General features: G+C 45.9%; 1 protein-coding gene across 3 annotated transcripts in view; it reads right to left on the reverse strand.

Moving 5' to 3' along the window:
- Positions 1 to 353: 353 nt before the first annotated feature.
- LOC121555763 (PDZ and LIM domain protein 7) overlaps positions 354 to 27,787 on the reverse strand; it is a 71,378-nt gene continuing 43,944 nt past the window's right edge. The window contains exons 3-10 of one of the 3 annotated variants that reach the window (XM_041869595.2): positions 26,801 to 26,828; positions 25,198 to 25,382; positions 9,047 to 9,105; positions 8,637 to 8,874; positions 7,675 to 7,855; positions 7,180 to 7,300; positions 5,119 to 5,234; positions 354 to 1,321 (exon numbers count right to left, since the gene is read on the reverse strand). In XM_041869595.2, the coding sequence (XP_041725529.1) occupies positions 1,235 to 1,321; positions 5,119 to 5,234; positions 7,180 to 7,300; positions 7,675 to 7,855; positions 8,637 to 8,874; positions 9,047 to 9,105; positions 25,198 to 25,382; positions 26,801 to 26,828 (1,015 nt within the window). In that variant the 3' untranslated portion in view covers positions 354 to 1,234. The remainder of the gene's footprint in view (positions 1,322 to 5,118; positions 5,235 to 7,179; positions 7,301 to 7,674; positions 7,856 to 8,636; positions 8,875 to 9,046; positions 9,106 to 25,197; positions 25,383 to 26,800; positions 26,829 to 27,787) is intronic. The other 2 variants (XM_041869594.2, XM_041869593.2) reach the window with 2 other exon arrangements.

A 27,787-nucleotide genomic window follows, 5' to 3' on the forward strand; every position in this document is an offset into this window, starting at 1 on the left:
ATGCTGACTGAAGGAATGTCCAACAGAGCTGTTGCCAGATAATATAATATTTATTTCCCATAAGCTGCCTCCAACGTCGTTTTAGAGAATTTGGCAGCACGTCCAACCGGCCTCACAACCGCAGACCACGTTTAATCACGCCAGCCCAGGACCTCCACATCCGGCTTCTTCACCTGTGGGATCGTCTGGGAGGGGTGGGGTTGGGGGGGTTGGACGGGTTGCTGAGGAGTATTTCTGTCTGTGAGAAAGCCCTTTTGTGGGGAAAAACTCATTCTGATTGGCTGCACCCCTGCCCAGTCGTGAAATCCATAGATTAGGGCCTAATGAATTTATTTCAATTGACTGATTTCCTTATATGAACTGTAACTCAGTAAAATCATTGAAATTGTTGCATGTTGCGTTTATATTTTTGTTCAGTGTAGTTCCACATCACTGAGTTCCTATTACTTTAAGTACTGCAGTAAGGGTACCCCTTTACATTATCTCAGGTACTGGAGTATAGAGGGGCGTCGAACGGACCAGAGACTAGGAGGGGACTTTAAATGAGGTCGATAGTGGAGTGATAGTTGCTGCAACATTTTAGAAGATGACACGCTAAATGGTTCGTTCAACTTTGAAGACAGTTAAAGAGTTAAAAGTGAAATGAACGAGGTTGAGATTAGAAGGGGGCGTGATATTTTACTGGACTAACAGGCATTGGCCCAAACACAGTTGAACTGACTTGACACACTGGAGTAAAAGAATGACTTGTCAACAACAGTGGTTAGCGTCACAATCAGAGTGAGAATTACGTATATATTCAGTGGTCCACTGGTAATAAATGAGATAGAAATATAGTTGAGCTAAGGCTTGAAATGACTCCGTTTGAAAATAACACTCACTTCGTTATACCATTAAATAACCTGCTATGATTAACAACAGTAGAGAAAACTGGCAGTTTGTTTGAAAGGTTGACATCATATTCCTTTAGATCTTAGACTAAGAGACAAGTGAGTATGGCTGAACGCGGTAGAGAGAGCCAGCACAGGACGCATTTGAAAAGTTGAGGGATAGAAGTTGAGCGATGAAGTACATCTTGAGCGATAGTGAGGATCTGAACACTGACGCTGGCGCTGTCTGGTTTGCAGTGGAGTGGAGAGTATCTGGCGCCGTGTGTTGCTGAGTACAGGGGTCTGAAGGGTCTAGAGAACGGGGTGGGTTCCTGTCCCCTCTGAAGCACCTCTCTCTCTCTCTCTCAGACGGGAGCAAAGGCATGGTCTTTACACAGAGGCTTATCCTTCTTAGAGTAGAACGTCTTCCCTTCGAGGTTGATCTGGCACAGCTGAGAGAGAGAGAGAGAGAGAGAGAGAGAGAGAGAGAGAGAGAGAGAGAGAGAGAGAGAGAGAGAGAGAGAGCAGTGTAAGAGACATCACTGTGTGAATCACCATAATGCAGCCTTGTGCTGAGCAGCTGATCCATAGCATTTATCTATCACTACTTACACAGTCCACACACACAGAGACAGAGAGAGAGAGACAGAGAGGATTTCTCAGGATCAGAAGTTGGTGCCATTATCTCTGACGGGGCATTGTGCTACAGAGACAGAGAGACTGAGGTGAGACATAACAGAGAGACAGAGAGACTGAAGTGAGACATAACAGAGACAGAACAGAGACAGGTAGAGACGTAGGTTGGAGCAGGTCCAGGAGAGACAGGTAGAGACGTAGGTTGGAGCAGGTCAAAGAGACAGGTAGAGACTTAGGTTGGAGCAGGTCAAAGAGACAGTTAAAGACGTAGGTTGGAGCAGGTCCAGGAGAGACAGGTAGAGACGTAGGTTGGAGCAGGTCCAGGAGAGACAGGTAGAGACGTAGGTTGGAGCAGGTCCAGGTGAGACAGGTAGAGACGTAGGTTGGAGCAGGTCCAGGAGAGACGTAGGTTGGAGCAGGTCCAGGAGAGACGTAGGTTGGAGCAGGTCCAGGAGAGACAGGTAGAGACGTAGGTTGGAGCAGGTCCAGGAGAGACAGGTAGAGACGTAGGTTGGAGCAGGTCAAGGAGAGACAGGTAGAGACGTAGGTTGGAGCAGGTCCAAGAGAGACAGGTAAAGACGTAGGTTGGAGCAGGTCCAGGAAGAAGGGTGGGGCAGGAGGAGACAGGTAGAGACGTAGGTTGGAGCAGGTCCAGGAGAGACAGGTAGAGACGTAGGTTGGAGCAGGTCCAGGTGAGACAGGTAGAGACGTAGGTTGGAGCAGGTCAAGGAGAGACAGGTAGAGACGTAGGTTGGAGCAGGTCCAGGAGAGACAGGTAGAGACGTAGGTTGGAGCAGGTCAAGGAGAGACAGGTAGAGACGTAGGTTGGAGCAGGTCCAGGAGAGACAGGTAGAGACGTAGGTTGGAGCAGGTCCAGGAGAGACAGGTAGAGACGTAGGTTGGAGCAGGTCCAGGAGAGACAGGTAGAGACGTAGGTTGGAGCAGGTCAAGGAGAGACAGGTAGAGACGTAGGTTGGAGCAGGTCCAGGAGAGACAGGTAAAGACGTAGGTTGGAGCAGGTCCAGGAGAGACAGGTAGAGACGTAGGTTGGAGCAGGTCCAGGAGAGACAGGTAGAGACGTAGGTTGGAGCAGGTCCAGGAGAGACAGGTAGAGACGTAGGTTGGAGCAGGTCCAGGAGAGACAGGTAGAGACGTAGGTTGGAGCAGGTCCAGGAGAGACAGGTAGAGACGTAGGTTGGAGCAGGTCAAGGAGAGACAGGTAGAGACGTAGGTTGGAGCAGGTCCAGGAGAGACAGGTAGAGACGTAGGTTGGAGCAGGTCCAGGAGAGACAGGTAGAGACGTAGGTTGGAGCAGGTCCAGGAGAGACAGGTAGAGACGTAGGTTGGAGCAGGTCCAGGAGAGACAGGTAGAGACGTAGGTTGGAGCAGGTCAAGGAGAGACAGGTAGAGACGTAGGTTGGAGCAGGTCCAGGAGAGACAGGTAGAGACGTAGGTTGGAGCAGGTCCAGGAGAGACAGGTAGAGACGTAGGTTGGAGCAGGTCCAGGAGAGACAGGTAGAGACGTAGGTTGGAGCAGGTCAAGGAGAGACAGGTAGAGACGTAGGTTGGAGCAGGTCCAGGAGAGACAGGTAAAGACGTAGGTTGGAGCAGGTCCAGGAGAGACGTAGGTTGGAGCAGGTCAAGGAGACAGGTAGAGACGTAGGTTGGAGCAGGTCAAGGAGAGACAGGTAGAGACGTAGGTTGGAGCAGGTCCAGGAGAGACAGGTAGAGACGTAGGTTGGAGCAGGTCCAGGAGAGACAGGTAGAGACGTAGGTTGGAGCAGGTCCAGGAGAGACAGGTAGAGACGTAGGTTGGAGCAGGTCCAGGAGAGACAGGTAGAGACGTAGGTTGGAGCAGGTCCAGGAGAGACAGGTAGAGACGTAGGTTGGAGCAGGTCCAGGAGAGACAGGTAGAGACGTAGGTTGGAGCAGGTCCAGGAGAGACAGGTAGAGACGTAGGTTGGAGCAGGTCCAGGAGAGACAGGTAGAGACGTAGGTTGGAGCAGGTCCAGGAGAGACAGGTAGAGACGTAGGTTGGAGCAGGTCCAGGAGAGACAGGTAGAGACGTAGGTTGGAGCAGGTCCAGGAGAGACAGGTAGAGACGTAGGTTGGAGCAGGTCCAGGAGAGACAGGTAGAGACGTAGGTTGGAGCAGGTCCAGGAGAGACAGGTAGAGACGTAGGTTGGAGCAGGTCCAGGAGAGACAGGTAGAGACGTAGGTTGGAGCAGGTCCAGGAGAGACAGGTAGAGACGTAGGTTGGAGCAGGTCAAGGAGAGACAGGTAGAGACGTAGGTTGGAGCAGGTCCAGGAGAGACAGGTAAAGACGTAGGTTGGAGCAGGTCCAGGAGAGACGTAGGTTGGAGCAGGTCAAGGAGACAGGTAGAGACGTAGGTTGGAGCAGGTCAAAGAGACAGGTAAAGACGTAGGTTGGAGCAGGTCCAGGTGAGACAGGTAGAGACGTAGGTTGGAGCAGGTCAAGGAGAGACAGGTAGAGACGTAGGTTGGAGCAGGTCCAGGAGAGACAGGTAGAGACGTAGGTTGGAGCAGGTCCAGGAGAGACAGGTAGAGACGTAGGTTGGAGCAGGTCCAGGAGAGACAGGTAGAGACGTAGGTTGGAGCAGGTCCAGGAGAGACAGGTAGAGACGTAGGTTGGAGCAGGTCCAGGAGAGACAGGTAGAGACGTAGGTTGGAGCAGGTCCAGGAGAGACAGGTAGAGACGTAGGGTTGGAGCAGGTCCAGGAGAGACAGGTAGAGACGTAGGTTGGAGCAGGTCCAGGAGAGACAGGTAGAGACGTAGGTTGGAGCAGGTCCAGGAGAGACAGGTAGAGACGTAGGTTGGAGCAGGTCAAGGAGAGACAGGTAGAGACGTAGGTTGGAGCAGGTCCAGGAGAGACAGGTAGAGACGTAGGTTGGAGCAGGTCCAGGAGAGACAGGTAGAGACGTAGGTTGGAGCAGGTCCAGGAGAGACAGGTAGAGACGTAGGTTGGAGCAGGTCAAGGAGAGACAGGTAGAGACGTAGGTTGGAGCAGGTCCAGGAGAGACAGGTAAAGACGTAGGTTGGAGCAGGTCCAGGAGAGACGGAGGTTGGAGCAGGTCAAGGAGACAGGTAGAGACGTAGGTTGGAGCAGGTCAAAGAGACAGGTAAAGACGTAGGTTGGAGCAGGTCCAGGTGAGACAGGTAGAGACGTAGGTTGGAGCAGGTCAAGGAGAGACAGGTAGAGACGTAGGTTGGAGCAGGTCCAGGAGAGACAGGTAGAGACGTAGGTTGGAGCAGGTCCAGGAGAGACAGGTAGAGACGTAGGTTGGAGCAGGTCCAGGAGAGACAGGTAGAGACGTAGGTTGGAGCAGGTCCAGGAGAGACAGGTAGAGACGTAGGTTGGAGCAGGTCCAGGAGAGACAGGTAGAGACGTAGGTTGGAGCAGGTTCAGGAGAGACAGGTAGAGACGTAGGTTGGAGCAGGTCCAGGAGAGACAGGTAGAGACGTAGGTTGGAGCAGGTCCAGGAGAGACAGGTAGAGATGTAGGTTGGAGCAGGTCCAGGAGAGACAGGTAGAGACGTAGGTAGATAGAGGTGAGATAGCCAGAGGTCCAGGTGAATCAGGAGAGTGACTTACAGCGCAGACGAAGCAGGTGTCGTGCCAACTGAATCCCAAGGCCTCTAGGAAGCGGTCCCCAGCATCAATCTTAAAGTCACAGCCATGGCACTTAGTGCCAAACATCTTCTCATAATCTACAGGGAGAGGGGTGGAGGAGGGTGGAGGAGAGAGAGAGGGGGTGGAGGAGAGAGAGAGGGAGGGGTGGAGGAGAGAGAGAGGGGGGGGGAGGAGAGAGAGAGGGAGGAGAGAGAGGGAGAGGGAGGGGGGTGGAGGAGAGAGAGAGGGGAGGGGGTGGAGGAGAGAGAGAGGGAGGGGGGAGGAGAGAGAGAGGGGGGGTTGAGGAGAGAGGGAGAGGGGGGAGGAGGAGAGAGAGAGGGGGGTGGAGGAGAGAGGGAGGGGGTGGAGGAGAGAGAGGGGGGTGGAGGAGAGAGGAGGAGGGGGAGGGGGTGGAGGAGAGAGAGGGAGGGGGGGTGGAGGAGAGAGAGAGGGGGGGTGGAGGAGAGAGGGGGGGTGGAGGAGAGAGAGGGGGGTGGAGGAGAGAGAGAGGGGGGTGGAGGAGAGAGAGAGGGGGGGTGGAGGAGAGAGAGGGAGGGGGGTGGAGGAGAGAGAGGGGGGGGGTGGAGGAGAGAGAGAGGGGGGTGGAGGAGAGAGAGAGGGGGGGGGGTGGAGGAGAGAGAGAAGTTGAGAGGGGGTGGAGGAGAGAGGAGAAAGAGAGAGGTTGAGTTACCATATTCATCAGCAAAAATGTTTTCCCTGTAAGGTTTTGGCCTGAGAACATCATCAACGGATCAAAGAAAAAAACAGAACGAAAAAGAGGGATGACATCAGTGATGATCCTGTATGTAGGGAAGGGATGACAGGGCAGATTGCTCCACATTAAATGGATTGTCCCCATTTTATTTTCCATCTCTGGGACTTGGAGAAAGAGGCAGGCTTTAGAGCCAGTACTCAGAGCAAGAGTGTGTATATGGTGTGTGTGTGTTTGTGGTGTGTGTGTGTGTGTGTATATGGTGTGTGTGTGTTTGTGGTGTGTGTGTGTGTGTGTTTGTGGTGTGGGTGTGTGGGCGTGGTGTTTGTGGTGTGGGTGGTGTGTGGTGTGGGTGTGTGGGCGTGGTGTTTGTGGTGTGTGGTGTGGGGGTGGTGTTTGTGGTGTGGGTGTGTGTGTGTGGTGTGGGTGTGTGTGTGGGGTGTGTGTGTGTGTGTGTGTGTGTGGGCGTGTGTGTGTTTGTGGTGTGGGTGTGTGGGCGTGGTGTTTGTGGTGTGGTTGGTGTGTGGTGTGTGGTGTGTGGTGTGGGCGTGGTGTGTGGTGTGGGTGTGGTGTTTGTGGTGTGGGTGGTGTGTGGTGTGGGTGGTGTGTGTGTGTGTGTGTGTGTGTGTGTGTGTGTGTGTGTGTGTGTGTGTGTGTGTGTGTGTGTGAGCAGCACAATCCCAGAGAGGTACTGAGGCGGCAGAATGTTTCTCAACGCTGAAGGCAGTACTCTGACAAAGCAACCCACTCCTGAGGCGCAGGTGTGTCGTGTGTTGAGACCCAGGAAACCATGTACAGCAACGCAATAGAGAATTCAGAAGCACGCTCCATTCATATAAACCAATAGACAAACACATAACGTAAAAAAATCAGCTAAACAGATGTTCCCATATGAAGTCATCATCTATGGAAGCAGTAGCTGTGGATATCTCACTGAGAGAATCTGTCCACTCCCCCCAAGGCTGTGAATGTGTGTACATGTAGTTTAACTCATTCTTTCTCTAAGTACCTCAACACAGTTTTCCTTGTTTTTGATTGAAAAGTTATAACGTCAACATGTAAGGCAACCCACAGACACCTCTCTCTAAGCCTCACCTCTCTCACGGTAAGGTTCTCCCTCCTCCATATAGAAGGCCCGGTTCCCACACACAGACACCTCTCTCTAAGCCTCACCTCTCTCACAGTAAGGCTCTCCCTCCTCCATATAGAAGGCCCGGTTCCCACACACACAGACACCTCTCTCTAAGCCTCACCTCTCTCACAGTAAGGTTCTCCCTCCTCCATATAGAAGGCCCGGTTCCCACACACAGACACCTCTCTCTAAGCCTCACCTCTCTCACAGTAAGGTTCTCCCTCCTCCATATAGAAGGCCTGGTTCCGGATGGGGCTCTTACAGGCAGCGCACATGAAACACTGGACATGGTAGGTCATCTTCAGAGCATGCATGATCTCCTACACAAGAGGAAAGAAAGGAAGGAAGGAAGGTGGTCAGGCCACAGCTTCCACGTGCATCCTGTCCTGCTAACCTAGGTTGTGGTCCACATTCCACAGTATTTTCATGGATGATGGTAGACATTTACGTTTTTTTTTGTTTTTTTGCATACGCTCTTATCCAGAGCGACTTACATGAGCAATTAGGGTTAAGTGCCTTGCTCAAGGCCACATCGACAGATTTTTCACCTAGTCGGCTCGGGGATTAGAACCAGCGACCTTTCGGTTACTGGCACAACGCTCTTAACCACCAAGTTACCTGCTAAACTAGCTTGTGGTCCACATTCCACAGTATTATCATGGATGGTGGTAGACAGACACAGTAGAGATCTTACCCCTATGATGACCTTTTTGCATTTGGCACAGTTGGGAGCGTAGCGGTTATCATAACACTTGGCGCAGAAGACTGAGCCCCGCTCCTCAAAGAATCCTCCCTCATCCAACACCACTTTACACTGGGAACACCGGAACTCTTCTGGGTGCCAGGACTGACCCAGCGCCACCAGGTACCGGCCCCTATACACACAGACAGACACACACAGACAGACAGACAGACACAGGCACACACAAAGTAAACACCAGTTAGATAAGCCCAGCTGGGAGTAACAAGAGGTATCTACTGTAGCTCTCTGTAATGGAGCATAGTGATCCTACCATCACAGACATGACTTACTGGATGAATCCACTTAACTGTTCAGATGGTGTCAGGTCGTTCCGGTTTGAGAGACAACGGGTTATTTTCTATAGAATAATGGGTTTATATAAAAAAGACCAAGAGAGTGTTCCCTGGTCAGGTCACATGGTTAACGAAATCAGGGCCTAGCAGTTCAATGAAATAAATACAGTCTATTATGAAATTTACATTTACGTCATTTAGCAGACGCTCTTATCCAGAGCGACTTACAAATTGGTGCATTCACCTTATAGCCAGTGGGATAACCACTTTACAATATGTTTTTTTTTTTTTTTGTGGGCGGTGGGAGTAGAAGGATTACTTTATCCTATCCCAGGTATTATGATAGTCTATGGAGTTTATTCTCTTTATTCATATAGTGCAGTACTTTTTCATGTAGGACTCATGTAGGGAACAGCAGTTGCTGTATTGACCCGATAGGGGGCTACTTTGACATTCAGGGTTTTGGTCAAACATTTTGCAATATATAAAGGAATTGGGTGGCATTTCCGGCTTGGCTGGCTCTAGTGTTTATAGATATAACAGACAGTGGGCAGTAGTAAATAAAGGCCTTGGCGTTATTAATCTAACAGACAGAGGGTAGTATAATCATATGGTTCCCACCTAATGATCTTGTTGCAGGCTCCACAGAGAGGGGTCCTTCCACTGTCCTCGGGTGCCTGCTGAGCTGCCTGTAGGATAGAGGAGCGGTTCTGCATGGGCGTAGGCTGTGCCGGCTGTCTGTGCTGGGTCAGAACCGTACTGGTCTTATCTGGGGCGTAGCGGTCAGCGAAACCTGGGTCGGTCACCCACGGAGGACGCACCTTAGGACCAGAGCTGACTGGAGCTGGCGTCCTAGAGGCTGGGGAACCCAGAGAAATGTATTCATTCAGCACGTCAAACAGGTAGACTCATATAGCATATTATAAGGAAGTGTGGGATTATATGGATGCTTATAGCATGTTATGATGCATCTAACTAATACATATTACCAGCATCCCTGGTCATTTGAACTCTGAACTGTAGTAACTCACCATCAGGTTTGTCCGCCGCCTGGGTCTGGGCCTTGGCAGGTGACACAGAGGCCTTGACGCTGTGGAGAAACACACTCCCTTAGGAACAGGTGCTATAGGGTTACCATGGTGACTCAGAAGAGATAGAGTGGCAGTATTGGCTGACATCATCATCATCATGACACCATCTTGGAGTGAGTTCTGTGTGCATTTTTAAAAATCGAAGGAGCATAATGGAATGGTGATTGAGAGGATTGCTCCTTAACTTCACATCTCTCTGTGACTATACCACTGCTCATAGAAAGTGGACTGGGAATTGTTAAGTCATGTTCCTCCAAACAGCTGTGACTACTATCCTGCTGTATGTATCATACAACTTCTATGACTGAAGTCTGGAGAGCAGGAGTCCGCAACAGGACACACGTTTTTGTTTTTTGGCCCCCCCAAAAAAAACAGACGAGGAGAGGCGAGGCAGGAGAGATACGAGGAGAGGCGAGGCAGGAGAGATACGAGGAGAGACGAGGCAGGAGAGATACGAGGAGAGACGAGGCAGGAGAGAGACGAGGCAGGAGGGAGAGACGAGGCAGGAGAGATGAGAGGAGAGACGAGTCAGGAGAGAGAGAGGCGAGGAGAGAGACGAGGCAGGAGGAGAGACGAGTCAGGAGAGATGGAGGAGAGACGAGGACGAGAGACGAGGCAGGAGAGATAAGAGGAGAGACGAGGCAGGAGAGATACGAGGAGAGACGAGGCAGGAGAGATACGAGGAGAGACGAGGCAGGAGAGATGAGAGGAGAGACGAGGCAGGAGAGATAAGAGGAGAGACGAGGAAGGGGAGATGAGAGGAGAGACGAGGAGGAGAGACGAGGCAGGAGAGATACGAGGAGAGGCGAGGCAGGGGAGATAAGAGGAGAGGCGAGGCAGGAGAGATGCGAGGAGAGGCGAGGCAGGGGAGATGAGAGAGACGAGGCAGGAGAAAGAACGAGGGAGAGGAGACGAGGCAGGAGAGATACGAGGAAGAAGACGAGGCAGGAGAGATACGAGGAGAGACGAGGCAGGAGAGATGAGAGGAGAGACGAGGCAGGAGAGATACGAGGAGAGACGAGGCAGGAGAGATACGAGGAGAGACGAGGCAGGAGAGATACGAGGAGAGACGAGGCAGGAGAGATACGAGGAGAGACGAGGCAGGAGAGACGAGGAGAGACGAGGCAGGAGAGATACGAGGAGAGACGAGGCAGGAGAGATACGAGGAGAGACGAGGCAGGAGAGATGAGAGGAGAGACGAGGCAGGGGAGATGAGAGGAGAGACGAGGAAGGGGAGATGAGAGGAGAGACGAGGAAGGGGAGATGAGAGGAGAGACGAGGCAGGAGAGATGAGAGGAGAGACGAGGCAGGAAAGAGAGACGAGGCAGGAGAGATAGAGGAGAGACGAGGCAGAGAGATACGAGGAGAGACGAGGCAGGAGAGATAAGAGGAGAGACGAGGCAGGAGAGATACGAGGAGAGACGAGGCAGGAGAGATACGAGGAGAGACGAGGCAGGAGAGATAAGAGGAGAGACGAGGCAGGAGAGATAAGAGGAGAGACGAGGCAGGAGAGATACGAGGAGAGACGAGGCAGGAGAGATACGAGGCGAGGCAGGAGAGATACGAGGAGAGGCGAGGCAGGAGAGATAGACGAGGAGGCGAGGAGGGGAGGCGAGGAGAGATACGAGGAGAGACGAGTCAGGAGAGATACGAGGAGAGACGAGGCAGGAGAGAGACGAGGAGAGACGAGGCAGGAGAGATAAGAGGCAGGAGAGATAAGAGGAGAGATACGAGGAGAGACGAGGCAGGAGAGAGACGAGGAGATACGAGGCAGGAGAGATACGAGGAGAGACGAGGCAGGAGAGATACGAGGAGAGACGAGGCAGGAGAGATACGAGGAGAGACGAGGCAGGAGAGATAAGAGGAGAGCCGAGGCAGGAGAGATACGAGGAGAGCCGAGGCAGGAGAGATACGAGGAGAGACGAGGCAGGAGAGAGACGAGGCAGGAGAGATACGAGGCAGGAGAGATACGAGGAGAGACGAGTCAGGAGAGATACGAGGAGAGACGAGGCAGGAGAGAGACGAGGCAGGAGAGAAGAGGAGAGATAAGAGGAGACGAGGAAGGAGAGATACGAGGAGAGACGAGGAAGGAGAGATAAGAGGAGACAAGGAAGGAGAGATAAGAGGAGACGAGGAAAGAGAGAATTTAGCAGGCGCTATCGATAAAATATTTTTATCTGGACACTATTTTTGATATTGCTACTATGCAAGTAACCATTTCACTGTACTGTTTACACCTTCTGTATCTTGTGCATGTGACAAATAAATGTTGATTTTATTTGATATAGTGTGTTTTTACCAGAGACAGTAATGTGAAGAACAACATGACCTGCACCAATCAGATTAGGATATAGGACCAGATAGTCTTTATACTACAACATGACTTGCACCAGTCAGATTAGGATATAGGACCAGATAAATAGTCTTTATACTACAACATGACTTGCACCAGTCAGATTAGGATATAGGACCAGATAGTCTTTATACTACAACATGACTTGTACCAGTCAGATTAGGATATAGGACCAGATAAATAGTCTTTATACTACAACATGACTTGCACCAGTCAGGTTATGATATAGGACCAGATAAATAGTCTTTATACTACAACATGACTTGCACCAGTCAGGTTAGGATATAGGACCAGATAAATAGTCTTTATACTACAACATGACTTGCACCGGTCAGATTAGGATATAGGACCAGATAAATAGTCTTTATACTACAACATGACTTGCACCAGTCAGGTTAGGATATAGGACCAGATAAATAGTCTTTATACTACAACATGACTTGCACCAGTCAGATTAGGATATAGGACCAGATAAATAGTCTTTATACTACAACATGACTTGCACCAGTCAGGTTAGGATATAGGACCAGATAAATAGTATTTATACTACAACATGACTTGCACCAGTCAGATTAGGATATAGGACCAGATAAATAGTATTTATACTACAACATGACTTGCAACAGGTCAGATTAGGATATAGGACCAGTATAGTCTTTATACTACAACATGACCTGCACCAGTCAGATTAGGATATAGGACCAGATAGTCTTTATACTACAACATGACTTGCACCAGTCAGATTAGGATATAGGACCAGATAAATAGTATTTATACTACAACATGACTTGCACCGGTCAGATTAGGATATAGGACCAGATAAATAGTCTTTATACTACAACATGACTTGCACCAGTCAGGTTAGGATATAGGACCAGATAAATAGTCTTTATACTACAACATGACTTGCACCGGTCAGGTTAGGATATAGGACCAGATAAATAGTCTTTATACTACAACATGACTTGCACCAGTCAGGTTAGGATATAGGACCAGATAAATAGTCTTTATACTACAACATGACTTGCACCAGTCAGGTTAGGATATAGGACCAGATAAATAGTATTTATACTACAACATGACTTGCACCAGTCAGGTTAGGATATAGGACCAGATAAATAGTATTTATACTACAACATGACTTGCACCAGTCAGATTAGGATATAGGACCAGATAAATAGTCTTTATACTACAACATGACTTGCACCAGTCAGGTTAGGATATAGGACCAGATAAATAGTATTTATACTACAACATGACTTGCACCAGTCAGATTAGGATATAGGACCAGATAAATAGTCTTTATACTACAACATGACTTGCACCAGTCAGATTAGGATATAGGACCAGATAAATAGTATTTATACTACAACATGACTTGCACCAGTCAGATTAGGATATAGGACCAGATAGTCTTTATACTACAACATGACTTGCACCAGTCAGGTTAGGATATAGGACCAGATAAATAGTATTTATACTACAACATGACTTGCACCAGTCAGATTAGGATATAGGACCAGATAAATAGTCTTTATACTACAACATGACTTGCACCAGTCAGGTTAGGATATAGGACCAGATAAATAGTCTTTATACTACAACATGACTTGCACCGGTCAGATTAGGATATAGGACCAGATAAATAGTCTTTATACTACAACATGACTTGCACCGGTCAGATTAGGATATAGGACCAGATAAATAGTATTTATACTACAACATGACTTGCACCAGTCAGATTAGGATATAGGACCAGATAAATAGTCTTTATACTACAACATGACTTGCACCAGTCAGGTTAGGATATAGGACCAGATAAATAGTCTTTATACTACAACATGACTTGCACCAGTCAGGTTAGGATATAGGACCAGATAAATAGTCTTTATACTACAACATGACTTGCACCAGTCAGATTAGGATATAGGACCAGATAAATAGTCTTTATACTACAACATGACTTGCACCAGTCAGGTTAGGATATAGGACCAGATAAATAGTCTTTATACTACAACATGACTTGCACCAGTCAGATTAGGATATAGGACCAGATAAATAGTCTTTATACTACAACATGACTTGCACCGGTCAGATTAGGATATAGGACCAGATAGTCTTTATACTACAACATGACTTGCACCAGTCAGGCTAGGATATAGGACCAGATAAATAGTCTTTATACTACAACATGACTTGCACCGGTCAGATTAGGATATAGGACCAGATAGTCTTTATACTACAACATGACTTGCACCGGTCAGATTAGGATATAGGACCAGATAGTCTTTATACTACAACATGACTTGCACCAGTCAGATTAGGATATAGGACCAGATAAATAGTATTTATACTACAACATGACTTGCACCAGTCAGATTAGGACCAGATAAATAGTATTTATACTACAACATGACTTGCACCAGTCAGATTAGGATATAGGACCAGATAAATAGTATTTATACTACAACATGACTTGCACCAGTCAGATTAGGATATAGGACCAGATAGTCTTTATACTACATGACTTGCACCAGTCAGATTAGGATATAGGACCAGATAAATAGTCTTTATACTACAACATGACCTGCACGTGAATCCTTAAAGATATGGGTGGGGCTTAAGAGGGTGTGAACGATGCTGAATGGGTGTAGACAAAGAGATCTCCAGTAGGTACCAAAACATTCAAGGGCCATTTTCTCAAAGCAGAGTTACTTTCCCATTGTTCCTCAACTGCCGTTTATGATCTACCATTTTGTAGCTCTGAGTCTCTACCTTTATCCAATGTAAAAAAAAAAAAACGTTCAAATGTTGCTACATAAGACCGAATTGAAGTGGTCAGTCACATGTTTAATTTAGGACATCTGATCCCAAGTATTCCTTCCCACTTGAACAAAAAAAAGAGACGTGATAGTGTCTCAATGTAAATCAAGGTATGGAATGATTGTTATTTTCAAATACAATCTATTTTTGGGCTTAGTTGAGGTCAATTTGCAGTGTACAAATTATTATTATTATTATTATTATCATTATTATTATCCCCCCCCGACAAAAAAAAATCGGCCCCCGGCTGAATCAAGTTGCCTACCCCTTCTGTAGAGTTAATAGCATCTGTTTCAGTAACAGGTGTCTACAGCAAACTCTGGATACAAATTCTCCTTACTACAAACTTGTAACGGCAGAGAGATCGCAGAGGAGCGAAATATGTATTTGTGAAAGTGGTCAGATAGTAGAATAATAATAATAAGCCATTTTAGCAGACGCTTTTATCCAAAGCGACTTACAGTCATGTGTGCATACATTTTTACGTATGGGTGGTCCCGGGGATCGAACCCACTACCCTGGCGTTACAAGCGCCGTGCTCTACCAGCTGAGCTACAGAGGAACACATCATCTTCACTGTCTTCTGGTAGTTCTCTATCCAAATGAGACATGATAGTGTCATCATACCGGTTACTACCTTGGTGTGAACAGCAGGTTAAGCGTTGGGTTTGACGTCATTACCAGACAGACGGCTTCAAAATTATCCAAATGATCCGTGTTTGGACTTCGATGTACCATGATTAAGATGCAGACTTCTGTACAGCCGGTTACCATTTATTCATGTTCTATCCGTTTGCCAAAAAGTGCCACCTATATAAAATCTTCTAAAAACAAAATGTTGAAAATGCACTTTGACATGCAATGGTAGTCTATAATCACCTAGATGAGCTACTGCAGACGTGGATGAGGCTAACTCTAGTGTCAAACACTGAAGTCTGGTGGAAAAAAAAGATATGGAGACTATTACATAACAGTAGGTAATATTGCATGATAGTACTATACAGTATAACGAGTATTACATGATATAGTACTATATAGTATAATGAGCATTGCATGATAGTATTATACAGTTTAATGAGCATTGCAGGATATAGTATTATACAGTATAATGAGTATTGCATGATATAGTATTATACAGTATAATGAGTATTGCATGGTAAAGTATAATGGTCGAGTATCGCTGAGTGCAGTATAGTATTGTGGAGTGTAGTATAGTATTGTGGAGCGCAATATTGGGGAGTATAGTATAGTATTGTGGAGTGCAATATAGTATTGTGGAGTGCAGTATATATTGTGGAGTGCAGTATAGTATTGGGGAGTATAGTATAGTGGAGTGCAGTATAGTATTGTGGAGTAACAGTATAGCATTGTGGAGCGCAGTATAGTGGAGCGCAGTATAGTATTGTGGAGTATAGTATAGTATTGTGGAGCACAGCATAGCATTGTGGAGTACAGTATAGTATTGTGGAGTACAGTATAGTATTGTGGAGTGCAGTATAGTATTGTGGAGTACAGTATAGTATTGTGGAGCGCATTATAGTATTGTGGAGTAACAGTATAGTATTGTGGAGAGCAGTATAGTATTGTGGAGTACAGTATAGTATTGTGGAGTGCATTATAGTATTGTGGAGTACAGTATAGTATTGTGGAGTGCAGTATAGTATTGTGGAGCGCAGTATAGTATTGTGGAGCGCAGTATAGTATTGTGGAGCGCAGTATAGTATTGTGGAGTACAGTATAGTGAAGTGCATTATAGTATTGTGGAGTAACAGTATAGTATTGTGGAGCGCAGTATAGTATTGTGAGTACAGTATTGTGGAGTGCAGTATAGTATTGTGGAGTACAGTATTGTGGAGTGCAGTATAGTATTGTGGAGTACAGTATAGTATTGTGGAGCGCATTATAGTATTGTGGAGTAACAGTATAGTATTGTGGAGTGCAGTATAGTATTGTGAGTACAGTATAGTATTGTGAGTATAGTATTGTGGAGTGCAGTATAGTATTGTGGAGTGCAGTATAGTATTGTGGAGCGCAGTATAGGGGAGTACAGTATAGTATTGGTGAGTATAGTATTGTGGAGTGCAGTATAGTATTGTGAGTACAGTATTGTGGAGCGCAGTATAGTATTGTGGAGCGCAGTATAGTATTGTGGAGCGCAGTATAGTATTGGGGAGTACAGTATAGTATTGTGGAGTATAGTATTGTGGAGCAGCAGTATAGTATTGGGGAGTGCAGTATAGTATTGTGGAGCGCAGTATAGTATTGTGGAGTACAGTATAGTATTGTTGAGCGAAGTATAGTATTGTTGAGTACAGTATAGGGGAGCGCAGTATAGTATTGTGGAGTACAGTATTGTGGAGCACAGTATAGTATTGTGGAGTACAGTATAGTATTGTTGAGCGCAGTATAGTATTGTGGAGTACAGTATAGGGGAGCGCAGTATAGTATTGTGGAGTACAGTATTGGGGAGCGCAGTATAGTATTGTGAGTACAGTATAGGGGAGCGCAGTATAGTATTGTGGAGTACAGTATAGGGGAGCGCAGTATAGTATTGTGGAGTACAGTATTGGGGAGCGCAGTATAGTATTGTGAGTACAGTATAGTATTGTGGAGTGCAGTATAGTATTGTGGAGTAACAGTATAGTATTGTGGAGTAACAGTATAGTATTGTGGAGTACAGTGCAGTAAAGAAGAAGGAAGCAGAGAAAGATAAATCACAGATAGCAGGAGGACGGGGTGTTTTCAAATGTTTTATGACAGCAGCAGAAAAAACAAAGTACATATTTATTTCTCTTTCCATTTCTTATCAGAGGGAGGTGACTAAAGAACAAGGACAGAGTTCAGAAAATGAAAACAGAAAAAGAGAGCAGAACTCAAAAACACAGAGCTAAGAAAGAGAGAGAGTTTACAGATCAAAAGAAGGTTCTGGAACTAAACTACAGAATCAGAATAGAACAGGAAGAACAGCCTTAACGGTGCTGTTCCAACAGCTGTGACCCCCCCCCTCCCCTCCCCGTTTAGATAACTCTGAGTAACACAGTTTACTAGGCGGAACAGGACTACAAACCAGACCTTGGTCAGATACATAACGTCAAATACTGTAGAAGTCTTGAGGCGCACTTGATTTGGATTGCTCCGGGACAATGGGACCAATAGAACAGTCCCAAAGTTCAAAGTCCCCCCTGCACCTCAGATATTTGATCAATCAATCAATCAATCAATCAATGTATTTGACGTATGTGTTGGCCCCAGGTCTGCTACAAACACAAGGTGATCCACAAGATGTTATCAACACTACTAACTCATCAACTCAAGGAGAAGAAGTGAATCTGACAGTCAGACAGGCTCAGTATGCAATGGTTCCACGTATGGCTTTAGTGATCATAGATTCCTCATCTTTATTTTTTTTAATAACTTATTTTTTTCTCCCCTCCTCTGTATATCTGGTGTGTTGTCTGGATTATCGGGCTATCGTCGTTTGTCGTTTTAGTCATTGTCGTCGTTGTGAATGGCTATCGATCGCTAGGGCTCCGGCCCTGCGTTGCATGTTGCCATGGTGACGCTCAGGACTTGATGTTGAGGGCGCGTGCGGACCTCTCGTGGTGCCAGTCCCTCAGACGGGCATAACGGGGGCTCTGAATCTCTGTAAGGAACTTTTCCCTAACCACCACGAGAGAGAGAGAGAGAGAGTGAAAATTGATAGAGTTATGTCTTCATTTCCTAACAGACAGACAATTCACCACGCAACGGAAATGGTAAAACTACATCACAACTCAATATGGGGACAGAGAAAAGCTACAAAAGTGGTCCTGGAACAACACCTGTATAACTCACACACCAAACCACATGCTAGAGCTGAAAGCAGCGGATGTCCATAACTCAACTGTTGAGTTCAACTAGAAGGTCTTTAAAAAAGGTGAACTCAGCAAGATGAAGAAATCATCATCATCATCATCAACTGTGGCACGCCCACATTGCGAAGTAGGAAGTTGCCTCGTGTGTGTAATGATTCATCTTGCAGAGTGTCCCTTTATCGTTAGCTCTAACACACAAGCATGTCAGCATCAGCCGTAACTTTACAGTACCACACAGCCTTTAAACACACAGGCTATCCCAGTCAACTGGAGCTTTATAACAGACAGGTTATACCAGTCAACAGGTTGTTTACCTGGCCCTCTTCATTGTCTCATCGTCTGGGTCCTGCACTGAGAGCCAGGAAAAAAACACAATCAGAATGTTATGTTACAAGAGACATCGCTCACTCACTCACGACCACCGACACTTCTCTCTCCCTCCCACCTACGCTTCTCGACCACCGACGCTTCTGTCCCCCCTCCCCTCCCCTCTCTCTCTCTGACCTCTCCCTCTCCGACTTACTGTAGTCGGTGCCTGTGAGCTGGGCCAGCATGCGGAAGGAGCGTGACTGGGTGGTGCCTGTGCGGGGCTGCCAATCCTGAGTGTCCTCGATCAGCCTCTTCTTGCTGCGGTCGTTGGGGATGAACATGGGGATGCCATCCACCCGCAGACCGTGCCTAGTACACACCCCACGTCACCACAACGTTAAAATAACATTAACAACAACGTACCATGCCTAGTACACACCCCACGTCACCACAACGTTAAAATAACATTAACAACAACGGACCATGCCTAGTACACACCCAACGTCACCACAACGTTAAAATAACATTAACAACAACGGACCATGCCTAGTACACACCCCACGTCACCACAACGTTAATATAACATGAACAACAACGTACCATGCCCAGCACACACGCAAGGTTTCCAACAACGTTAACGTAACAAACCGTGCCTACACACAGACATGGCATTATCACAATGATGAAACCACCATGACGTGAACCCAGCGACGGGCAAGCAAAGAACGGATGGCCACTAATTAGAAAACATTACCATGCACTGATTATGCACAGTATGCATCCAGCAGATGATCATCCTTAGGGTTTTTAGTGTTGGCTCCTCAAACACACACACACACAGACAAACACAAGAGCCCTAGATCCCTGGTCAAAAGGAGTGCACTACGTAGGGAATAGGGTGCCATTTCGGATGCAGCTCAATATCATATTCAACTGGCATATGTCCTCGATTATGTCCTCTCTAACATGGTTGTCCAACACCATGTCAATATGTCCTCTCTAACATGACTGTCCAACACCATGTCAATATGTCCTCTCTACCATGACTGTCTGACACCATGTCAATATGTCCTCTCTTTAACCATGTCAATATGTCCTCTCTAACATGGCCATCTAGTGACCAGCGGTCAAACAGGCTGGACCATAATGGATCAGTCTCTTACTTCTCGTGTTGGTAAATCTGGTGATCATAGAAAGGTTGATCATCTCTGTAGGGGGAGGAGGAGGAGGAAGAAAAGGGGCGAAGCGGTAGGAGGAAGAGGAGATGAGAGGAGAGGTAGGAGAGGATGAGGTAGTAATTGACAGAATGAACAACAAATCACAGGAGAAAGAAAGAAACTGTTAAAGATGAAGAATTCTGAAAAATGAATGATTAGCCAATGATTAATGAACTGTTACTAATACTGCTAGTAGAAATACCACTAATCATTACTGACCACTAGCTCAGCTACTGACAGGAAAACACTGATTTAACATTCAAGTAAAAAAGAAGTAAAGAGAGTTTACTGACTTCTCATCCATCTGCGGAGTGAAAGAAGAGAGGAGGGAAAGAAGATGGGGGGGGGGGTAAAAAGGTCAGTTTGGAAAAACAAGACGACAACAGCTTGGAAGAACTTTTCAAATCAACAATAGTTGCAGAGAACAGTCAACAGTGAGGAGACAGAGTTGTTGTGGGATGCAGAGAAGTCATGCAGTGAGGAGACAGAGTTGTTGTGGGATGCAGATAATCATGCAGTGGGGGTGAACACACACACAGGCTTTCATTGTTGACGGGTTCTGTCAAAGACACACAGCATGGGGTGTTCTGATGACGCGGACTCAGAGACTTTCACAGAAAACGTGCAGGCAGGCAGGCTGTGTGACATCTGGGACGCGCATCCAGTGTCCACGGCTTCCTCTCATCTGATCTACAACGGATCCGGTTGACGTCTGTATTGACTGTTCCTAACTTCTAAAACGATTTCTTTATTTTTGCCTTTGTTTAACCAGGTAAGTCATTGAAAACACATTCTCTTTTACAATAATTATCTGGCCCATATATTTATTCCATCAAACGGTGTACAATTCCAATTCGAACTTATTTACGACCAACCGGAAAGTCCAATATGTCCATTGTGCACAGACTTCCATAAGGACGCAGTAATATATTTTTTTGCTTAGAGTCCCCGCTGCTTCTGCCAACCAGCCAGCCAGCCACACCCCAACCTGATTCATCCTAGCTAGTGCTCATTAGACTGATGCGTCATGACAGCAGGGTAAGCTCTGTGCAAATACACCAGACCTGCTAGTATACAACATGCCTAGACATTGGACACATTCCCTGCTTTGTGCTGTATCACCCAGCCATGCCAAAACGACCTAGTATACCCACATACTAGATTACTACTGTGTAGTGGGAAAGACCTCAAATTCAAATCTGTTCTTCCGAATACTTTCCAGCAGGGTTGGGATATATTCCATTTCAACCCAGTCAATTCGGGAAGTAAAATTTCAATTTCAATTATCCTCAAAGCTTCTCGATGAGAAACAATTTGAATTGTAATTTCAGTTTACTTCCTGAATTTAAATGGAATTTACCCTAACGCCATTTGGGTCTTTGCGTATCAAAAAAGATGCACGTCAAATTAACAAAATGATATTATAGAATGTTGCATGCGCAAGTCAAGCAGCACCAATACGGTCAGCAGCACTGTCAAAGCTGCACCTGAACAAAGTCACCGGCCACAACGGGTTTACAATACCACGTTGGTAATAAGCCACTATTTGTTCGACCAAATGAGAAAAACGTCTGTGAGCATAACAAAATAAGATGAGGATCAAACTATCAGGATTACAAATGTTAAGGCAGTCCAACATTCTCCACGACATGCAACCATTCCAGAGGCAGGGGAGAAAGGATGGTGATCCTGTTGCTTAGAGTCCCTGCTGCCTCTGCCAACCAGCCAGCCAGCCACACCCCAACCTGATTCATCCTAGCTGGTCAAAATACCGAATAACAACCAAGCATTGTGTCAACATTGATGACAGTTTGAGAACTGGAGGAAGGCGGTCTCTCTACTACGTTGATCGGTTTGCAGTATGACAAAGTCACTCACAAATATCTTCCATGTTATTAGCAACTTCTGGGGTAGCTAGCTAGCTTTAGCTTGGTACCTTGCTAGAACCAATGCAACCAGCCTGAAAACAATGACCAGAAAATGCAATCATTTTCAATATTCTTAGCAATGATTTAGGAGTCCATGTGACAGTGTTAGTTAGGCAGCCACTTGTTGTGCTCTTATTGAAATATAACCTCAGTTCATGAAAAATAACTAGCCAGCTAGATAACAAACTAGCCAGCTACTTAACCCTGTTGCCCCAAGCTAATGTTATAAGCAGCTAGCTAGCTAGCTGGCTAGTGGCTCTGACCATCATCAGCCAAATACGAAAACTGTCTTATAAATTAGGGTTATTTTAGAGGACGACACCTAGCTAGATAGTTAGCTATCTAACTATAGCTACTGAAACAGATTGTTGTTTTGCTATGTTTTGGGGGTAGAACATTGTTTGCATCCCCATCAGCTAGCTAGCTTTTGTTTTTGACCAGCACTGTCCCAGTCTGCCTCGTTCGGCAGCGGCAGGTGTACAAGACATAACTTTCCCAGTATCATAGCACACGTATCGGTGAATCGCTGTTACATATGACATATGAGTGACAGTGTAATCAATGTGTAATAACTATGTAAAAAAATATCATATCCAGGTCCTGATTGGTCAACAAGCTTATTTGATGCGTCAAAGTGTTATTTGACGTCCATCTTCTTTTTGACACGTAAAGACCCAAACGGCGTTCCGTACAACCCTGCCTTGTAGTAAATCACAGATTAGTTCTGAACAGGAATAGTAGGACTCTGCATGATTTAGCCCCTGTCATAAGAAAACAGCTGTGTGAAGGAGTGGCAGTTTATAGACTCCTGCCGAATAATGTGGCGGGCAACCTAAGACTTCTGGAGGAAAGACTACTTACTCCTTTAAACTTAAGTACTAACTGTGTCTTTAAAAAAAAAAAAAACTGTTCACAACAATTGTATGACTCTTCATAGAAAAGATTCATATGGTCTTATAAAAGAACACTGGTTGAATGTGAAGCTTTTTCGATAGACTCAACTGTTTCTAATGTTATAAACCCTAATTTTCCCTCTCAGTATGCTGTGCTTGCGACACTGAAAGCATGAGAAGAGCTATACAGAATACAGATGTGGGCCTTAACCGTTCATAACAACTTAAAATGACCAATCATTAAAACGTTGAATTTTAGTAAACTAGTGTTTCTAACCTCTCCCCCTCTCTCTCTATGCTATGCTTTAGACAGTGAAAGCATGAGAGCTATACGGATCAGGCTTGATCAGGTCCATGTGACTTCTCCAAGTAAGGCTAGTTTGGTAACGCAGCACCGCCACAGTAAAACCATTCTGACAGCTCAGCAGATTCTACGGGAGGGGTCCTGAGCACAGCACGGCACGGCACGGCTAAATGCAGCCACAGACAACATCTAGACCTCGCCAAAAAAGTCAGACCTTAAACCCATCCTATCCCATCCCCCCGACACACCACGGTGACCGTAGACCGTGTACCAAGTATCAGGCATGGAACAAGGGTTGCAAAATCCTTCAAAACGGACTGGTTTTCCAGAAATCCTGATCAGAGAATTCTGGATTTCCTACATATTCCCTCCTGATTCCAGGAATCTTCCGACCAAGATTTGTAAAAACCGTACAGTAACGCCTGGTCAGGCCACCCTGTGGAGAGTTTACTATATAGTGCACTACTTTTGACCAGAGCTATACACGGAGTGTACAAACCATTAAGTTGCCTACACCCAAAAAGGAAAGAGCAAGTGCCCTTAATGTTTTGTACAATCAGTGTATAGGGAGAATAGGGTGTCATTAAGGACACAGGCCAAGTCATGTTATAGGAGAAAAGTACTCCCCTTACAGGAAAAACCACATGATTCTCACGTGAAATTTCACATGTAAAAATCATGTGAAGACGTGTTTTTGGAACGCTTCACATGTGATAACATGAAACCACACGTTGCTTTACATGGTTTTCCCATGTTATCACATGAACTTCACATTAGATCACATGAAATCCATGTGGCTTTTCCCTTAAGGGTCCTTTCGGCCCGACATAGAACATCTGAAACCCTCGTAAAGCAGTATACAGGTTGTCTATTCTCCCTGTCTGGATCGTGTGAACACTTAACTACAGTACTTGGCCGGTTTGGAAGAGGAGGAAATAAAACTGCTGAAAGCCATGACTTCTACGTCAGACGTGATGTCAGTCTTACAACATGTTACAGTTTGTTAACAGAACGGAGCAGTTCACAGCTGGTTAACGCAAGCCAGAGATGAAATCATTTATTAGTCCCAAATGGCACCCTATTCCCTATATAGTGCACTACTTTTGACCAGAGCCCCCCTGGTCAAAAGTAGTGCACTATATAGGGAATAGGGTGACATTTGGGACGCAGGCATGGACAGAGGCTTTAGAAATAGGGGGCGCGTTGAGTTCCAAAAACATCCCCGGGGTGCGGGATGTTCCCCAACGATGGAAGGGGGACCTGAGTGAAAACGTTTGGGAACCTCTGGTCTGGAGAACACACCACGGTTCATCCTCCAGAACTAAATGAGAAAGAACTCTTGGAACTTTTAGACAGACGTACATATTGGTCGCTTAGGAATGTTAAACGCAGGAATAATGACTACATGTGGAGAGAATGTTCTCCCTCTAGCCAATAAGACAAAGAGAATGTTCTCCCTCTAGCCAATAAGTCAAAATAGAATGTTCTCCCTCTAGCCAATAAGACAAAGAGAATGTTCTCCCTCTAGCCAATAAGACAAGAGAATGTTCTCCCTCTAGCCAATAAGACAAAAGAGAATGTTCTCCCTCTAGCCAATAAGACAAAATAGAATGTTCTCCCTCTAGCCAATAAGACAAAGAGAATGTTCTCCCTCTAGCCAATAAGTCAAAATAGAATGTTCTCCCTCTAGCCAATAAGACAAAGAGAATGTTCTCCCTCTAGCCAATAAGACAAAAGAGAATGTTCTCCCTCTAGCCAATAAGACAAAAGAGAATGTTCTCCCTCTAGCCAATAAGACAAAAGAGAATGTTCTCCCTCTAGCCAATAAGACAAAAGAGAATGTTCTCCCTCTAGCCAATAAGACAAAAGAGAATGTTCTCCCTCTAGCCAATAAGACAAAATAGAATGTTCTCCCTCTAGCCAATAAGACAAAGAGAATGTTCTCCCTCTAGCCAATAAGACAAAGAGAATGTTCTCCCTCTAGCCAATAAGACAAAAGAGAATGTTCTCCCTCTAGCCAATAAGACAAAATAGAATGTTCTCCCTCTAGCCAATAAGACAAAGAGAATGTTCTCCCTCTAGCCAATAAGACACAGTTGAAGCCTTTGGCTGATGGAAGTCCATTTTATTTCCTGTATTCTACTCAGTCTGCTCCCAACAGACCAGGAGAAGGACTCTTCTGATCAGATCATCAATCTTACTACAACTCAACCTTCACTCTTAAAAGGTGCAGTCAGAAATGTCTCCTCCCCAGAGTTACCTGAATGACTCAGAGCTGAAATGTATACCTTCCACAGGAACCCAGAGTGACTTGTTTCAGAACTCAAATACAGTGAAAACATTTGGTCTGTTCTCTCCCAGCGGAGGCGTTGTGTTTGCGTGTTTGTTTGTTTGTTTGTTGTGTACCTACCCGTTGTGTGGCTGTAGCATGCTGGCGCGGGCCGTTGAGGCCGGGGTGTTTACTTTAGGGGCGTACGCCACCGGTTTAATGACCGTGTTACCGCCGCCCGGCGTGAATGGCCGCGCCATCTTGTTGATAGCGGTGCTGGGGGCAAAGGAGTATTTGGGCTGAACGTAGGCGGGGGCGAGCGAATCCTACAGGGTGTGAGAGAGGGGGGGGAGACACAGGGGCAAAAACCACAGCAAATAACATGCAGTTAGACACACACACACACACACACACACACACACACACACACACACACACACACACACACACACACACACACACACACACACACACACACACACACACACACACACACACACACACACACACACACACACACACACACACACACACACACACACACACACACACACACGTGTGCATAAATTGTGAGAGCCCTAGCTAAGTGTAGTGTACTGTATCAATCCCATATCTGCTGAAAACCAACTCGGTTAGCCTCAACATGACTCATAACATCAGTATGTGTTGCAAGATCAGGGCCTTGCCAAGGCCAGCTCGGTCTCTCTGTGTGGAGGGAAGACGTGTGAACACTTTGCAACTGTCTGACTCATGGCCTGTGTCCCAGATGGTACCCCATTTCACTATAATACTTTTGACCCATTGACTACCCATAGCAGTGCACTATATAGGGAATAGGGTGCCATTTGGAAAGCAACTACGTTTATCTTGCAAAGCTGGAGTTTGTCCCACTAAGGTTCTTCCTCGGTCTCTGTTAGCTTGGCTATGACACTTAACACTTAAATAGATTTCCAAAATGTTCACTGAACTTTGAGTTGAACAGTGTTTTCCTCAGCTGGGATTTCTCATTGTGTCTGACACAATGTCCACTAGGGGTAAGATGTTTCATTGTACTGCCTTCAATGGAAATAATACTGCATTTCCATAATAGGGCTTGAACTATGAACGTCGCATGATAATGAATACATTGGGTTGAAATGAAAAAAACTGTCATGATAACATTATTGTTGCCTTTCACATATTATTGAGTCTGGGATTGTGCTCTTTAGGGCCATTCACGTGTATAACTAATACTATAATCATTTCACCTCAACAAACAAACAAACGTATAACTGGCTGCTGCTTGTGCAATGTGTGCTATGAACCAGCTGACAGCCTGATGGGGGATTGAATCACAATGACTGAACGACTTTAGATGCAAGGCGATGGTGTAGGTTGTTGAGAGGCCACTAGGAGCCAAAACACAAAAGTGAATTCCTCTCATCCGACACCACAATATTAACAGGCTGTAGGGAAAACTGTATGTAAGCACTGTCATAGAGCGTAATAAATGTTTGGACTATGAACTAGATAGGACTTGACCGACTGTTTATTCACTGCCTAGTGAAGACAGGGATCTGTTCATTCACATTGCAGAAGCATCACCGTCACAGGGTTTCAGAGGTGTGAGTTAACACAGACATTAAAATGTGAATCTGAAACCCTTTTCCATGTGTAGGTTACTACTTTTGACCTGAGCCCAGATAGAGTAGTGCACTATATAGGGAATATGGTGGTGTTTGGGATGCAAGGCAGACACTCTTACCTTCTGATCGCCACCCGCATGGAAAGCTCTGAAAGATGAGAAAATAGTGTTAGAACGCCACAGTGGTAGATCCTAAAAATCCTTCATTTACATACAGTTGAAGTCGGAAGTTTACATACACCTTAGCCAAATATATTTAAACTCAGTATTTCACAATTCCTGACATTTAATCCTAGTAAAAATTCCCTGTCTTAGGTCAGTTCGGATCACCACTTTATTTTAAGAATGTGAAATGTCAGAATAATAGTAGAGAATGATTTATTTCAGCTTTTATTTCTTTCATCACATTCCCAGTGGGTCAGAAGTTTACATACACTCAATTAGTATTTGGTAGCATTGCCTTTAAATTGTTTAACTTGGGTCAAATGTTTCAGGTAGCCTTCCACAAGCTTCCCACAATAGGTTGGGTGAATTTTGGCCCATTCCTCCTGACAGAGCTGGTGTAACTGAGTCAGGTTTGTAGGCTTCCTTGCTCGCACACGCTTTTTCAGTTCTGCCCACAAATTTTCTATAGGATTGAGGTCAGGGCTTTGTGATGGCCACCCCAATACCTTGACTTTGTTGCCCTTAAGCCATTTTGCCACAACTTTGGAAGTATTCTTGGGGTCATTGTCCATTTGGAAGACCCATTTGCGACCAAGCTTTAACTTCCTGACTGATGTCTTGATATGTTGCTTCAATATATCCACATAATTTTCCTTCCTCATGATGCCATCTATTTTATGAAGTGCACCAGTCCCTCCTGCAGCAAAGCACCCCCACAGCATGATGCTGCCACCCCCGTTCTTCATGGTTGGGATGGTGTTCTTCGGCTTGCAAGCATCCCCCTTTTTCCTCCAAACATAACGATGGTCATTATGGCCAAACAGTTCTATTTTTGTTTCATCAGACCAGAGGACATTTCTCCAAAAGGTACGATCTTTGTCCCCATGTGCAGTTCCAAATCGTAGTCTGGCTTTTTTATGGCGGTTTTGGAGCAGTGGCTTC

The sequence above is a fragment of the Coregonus clupeaformis genome, unplaced genomic scaffold (assembly GCF_020615455.1).
Source record: "Coregonus clupeaformis isolate EN_2021a unplaced genomic scaffold, ASM2061545v1 scaf0004, whole genome shotgun sequence".
NCBI lineage: Eukaryota > Metazoa > Chordata > Actinopteri > Salmoniformes > Salmonidae > Coregonus > Coregonus clupeaformis.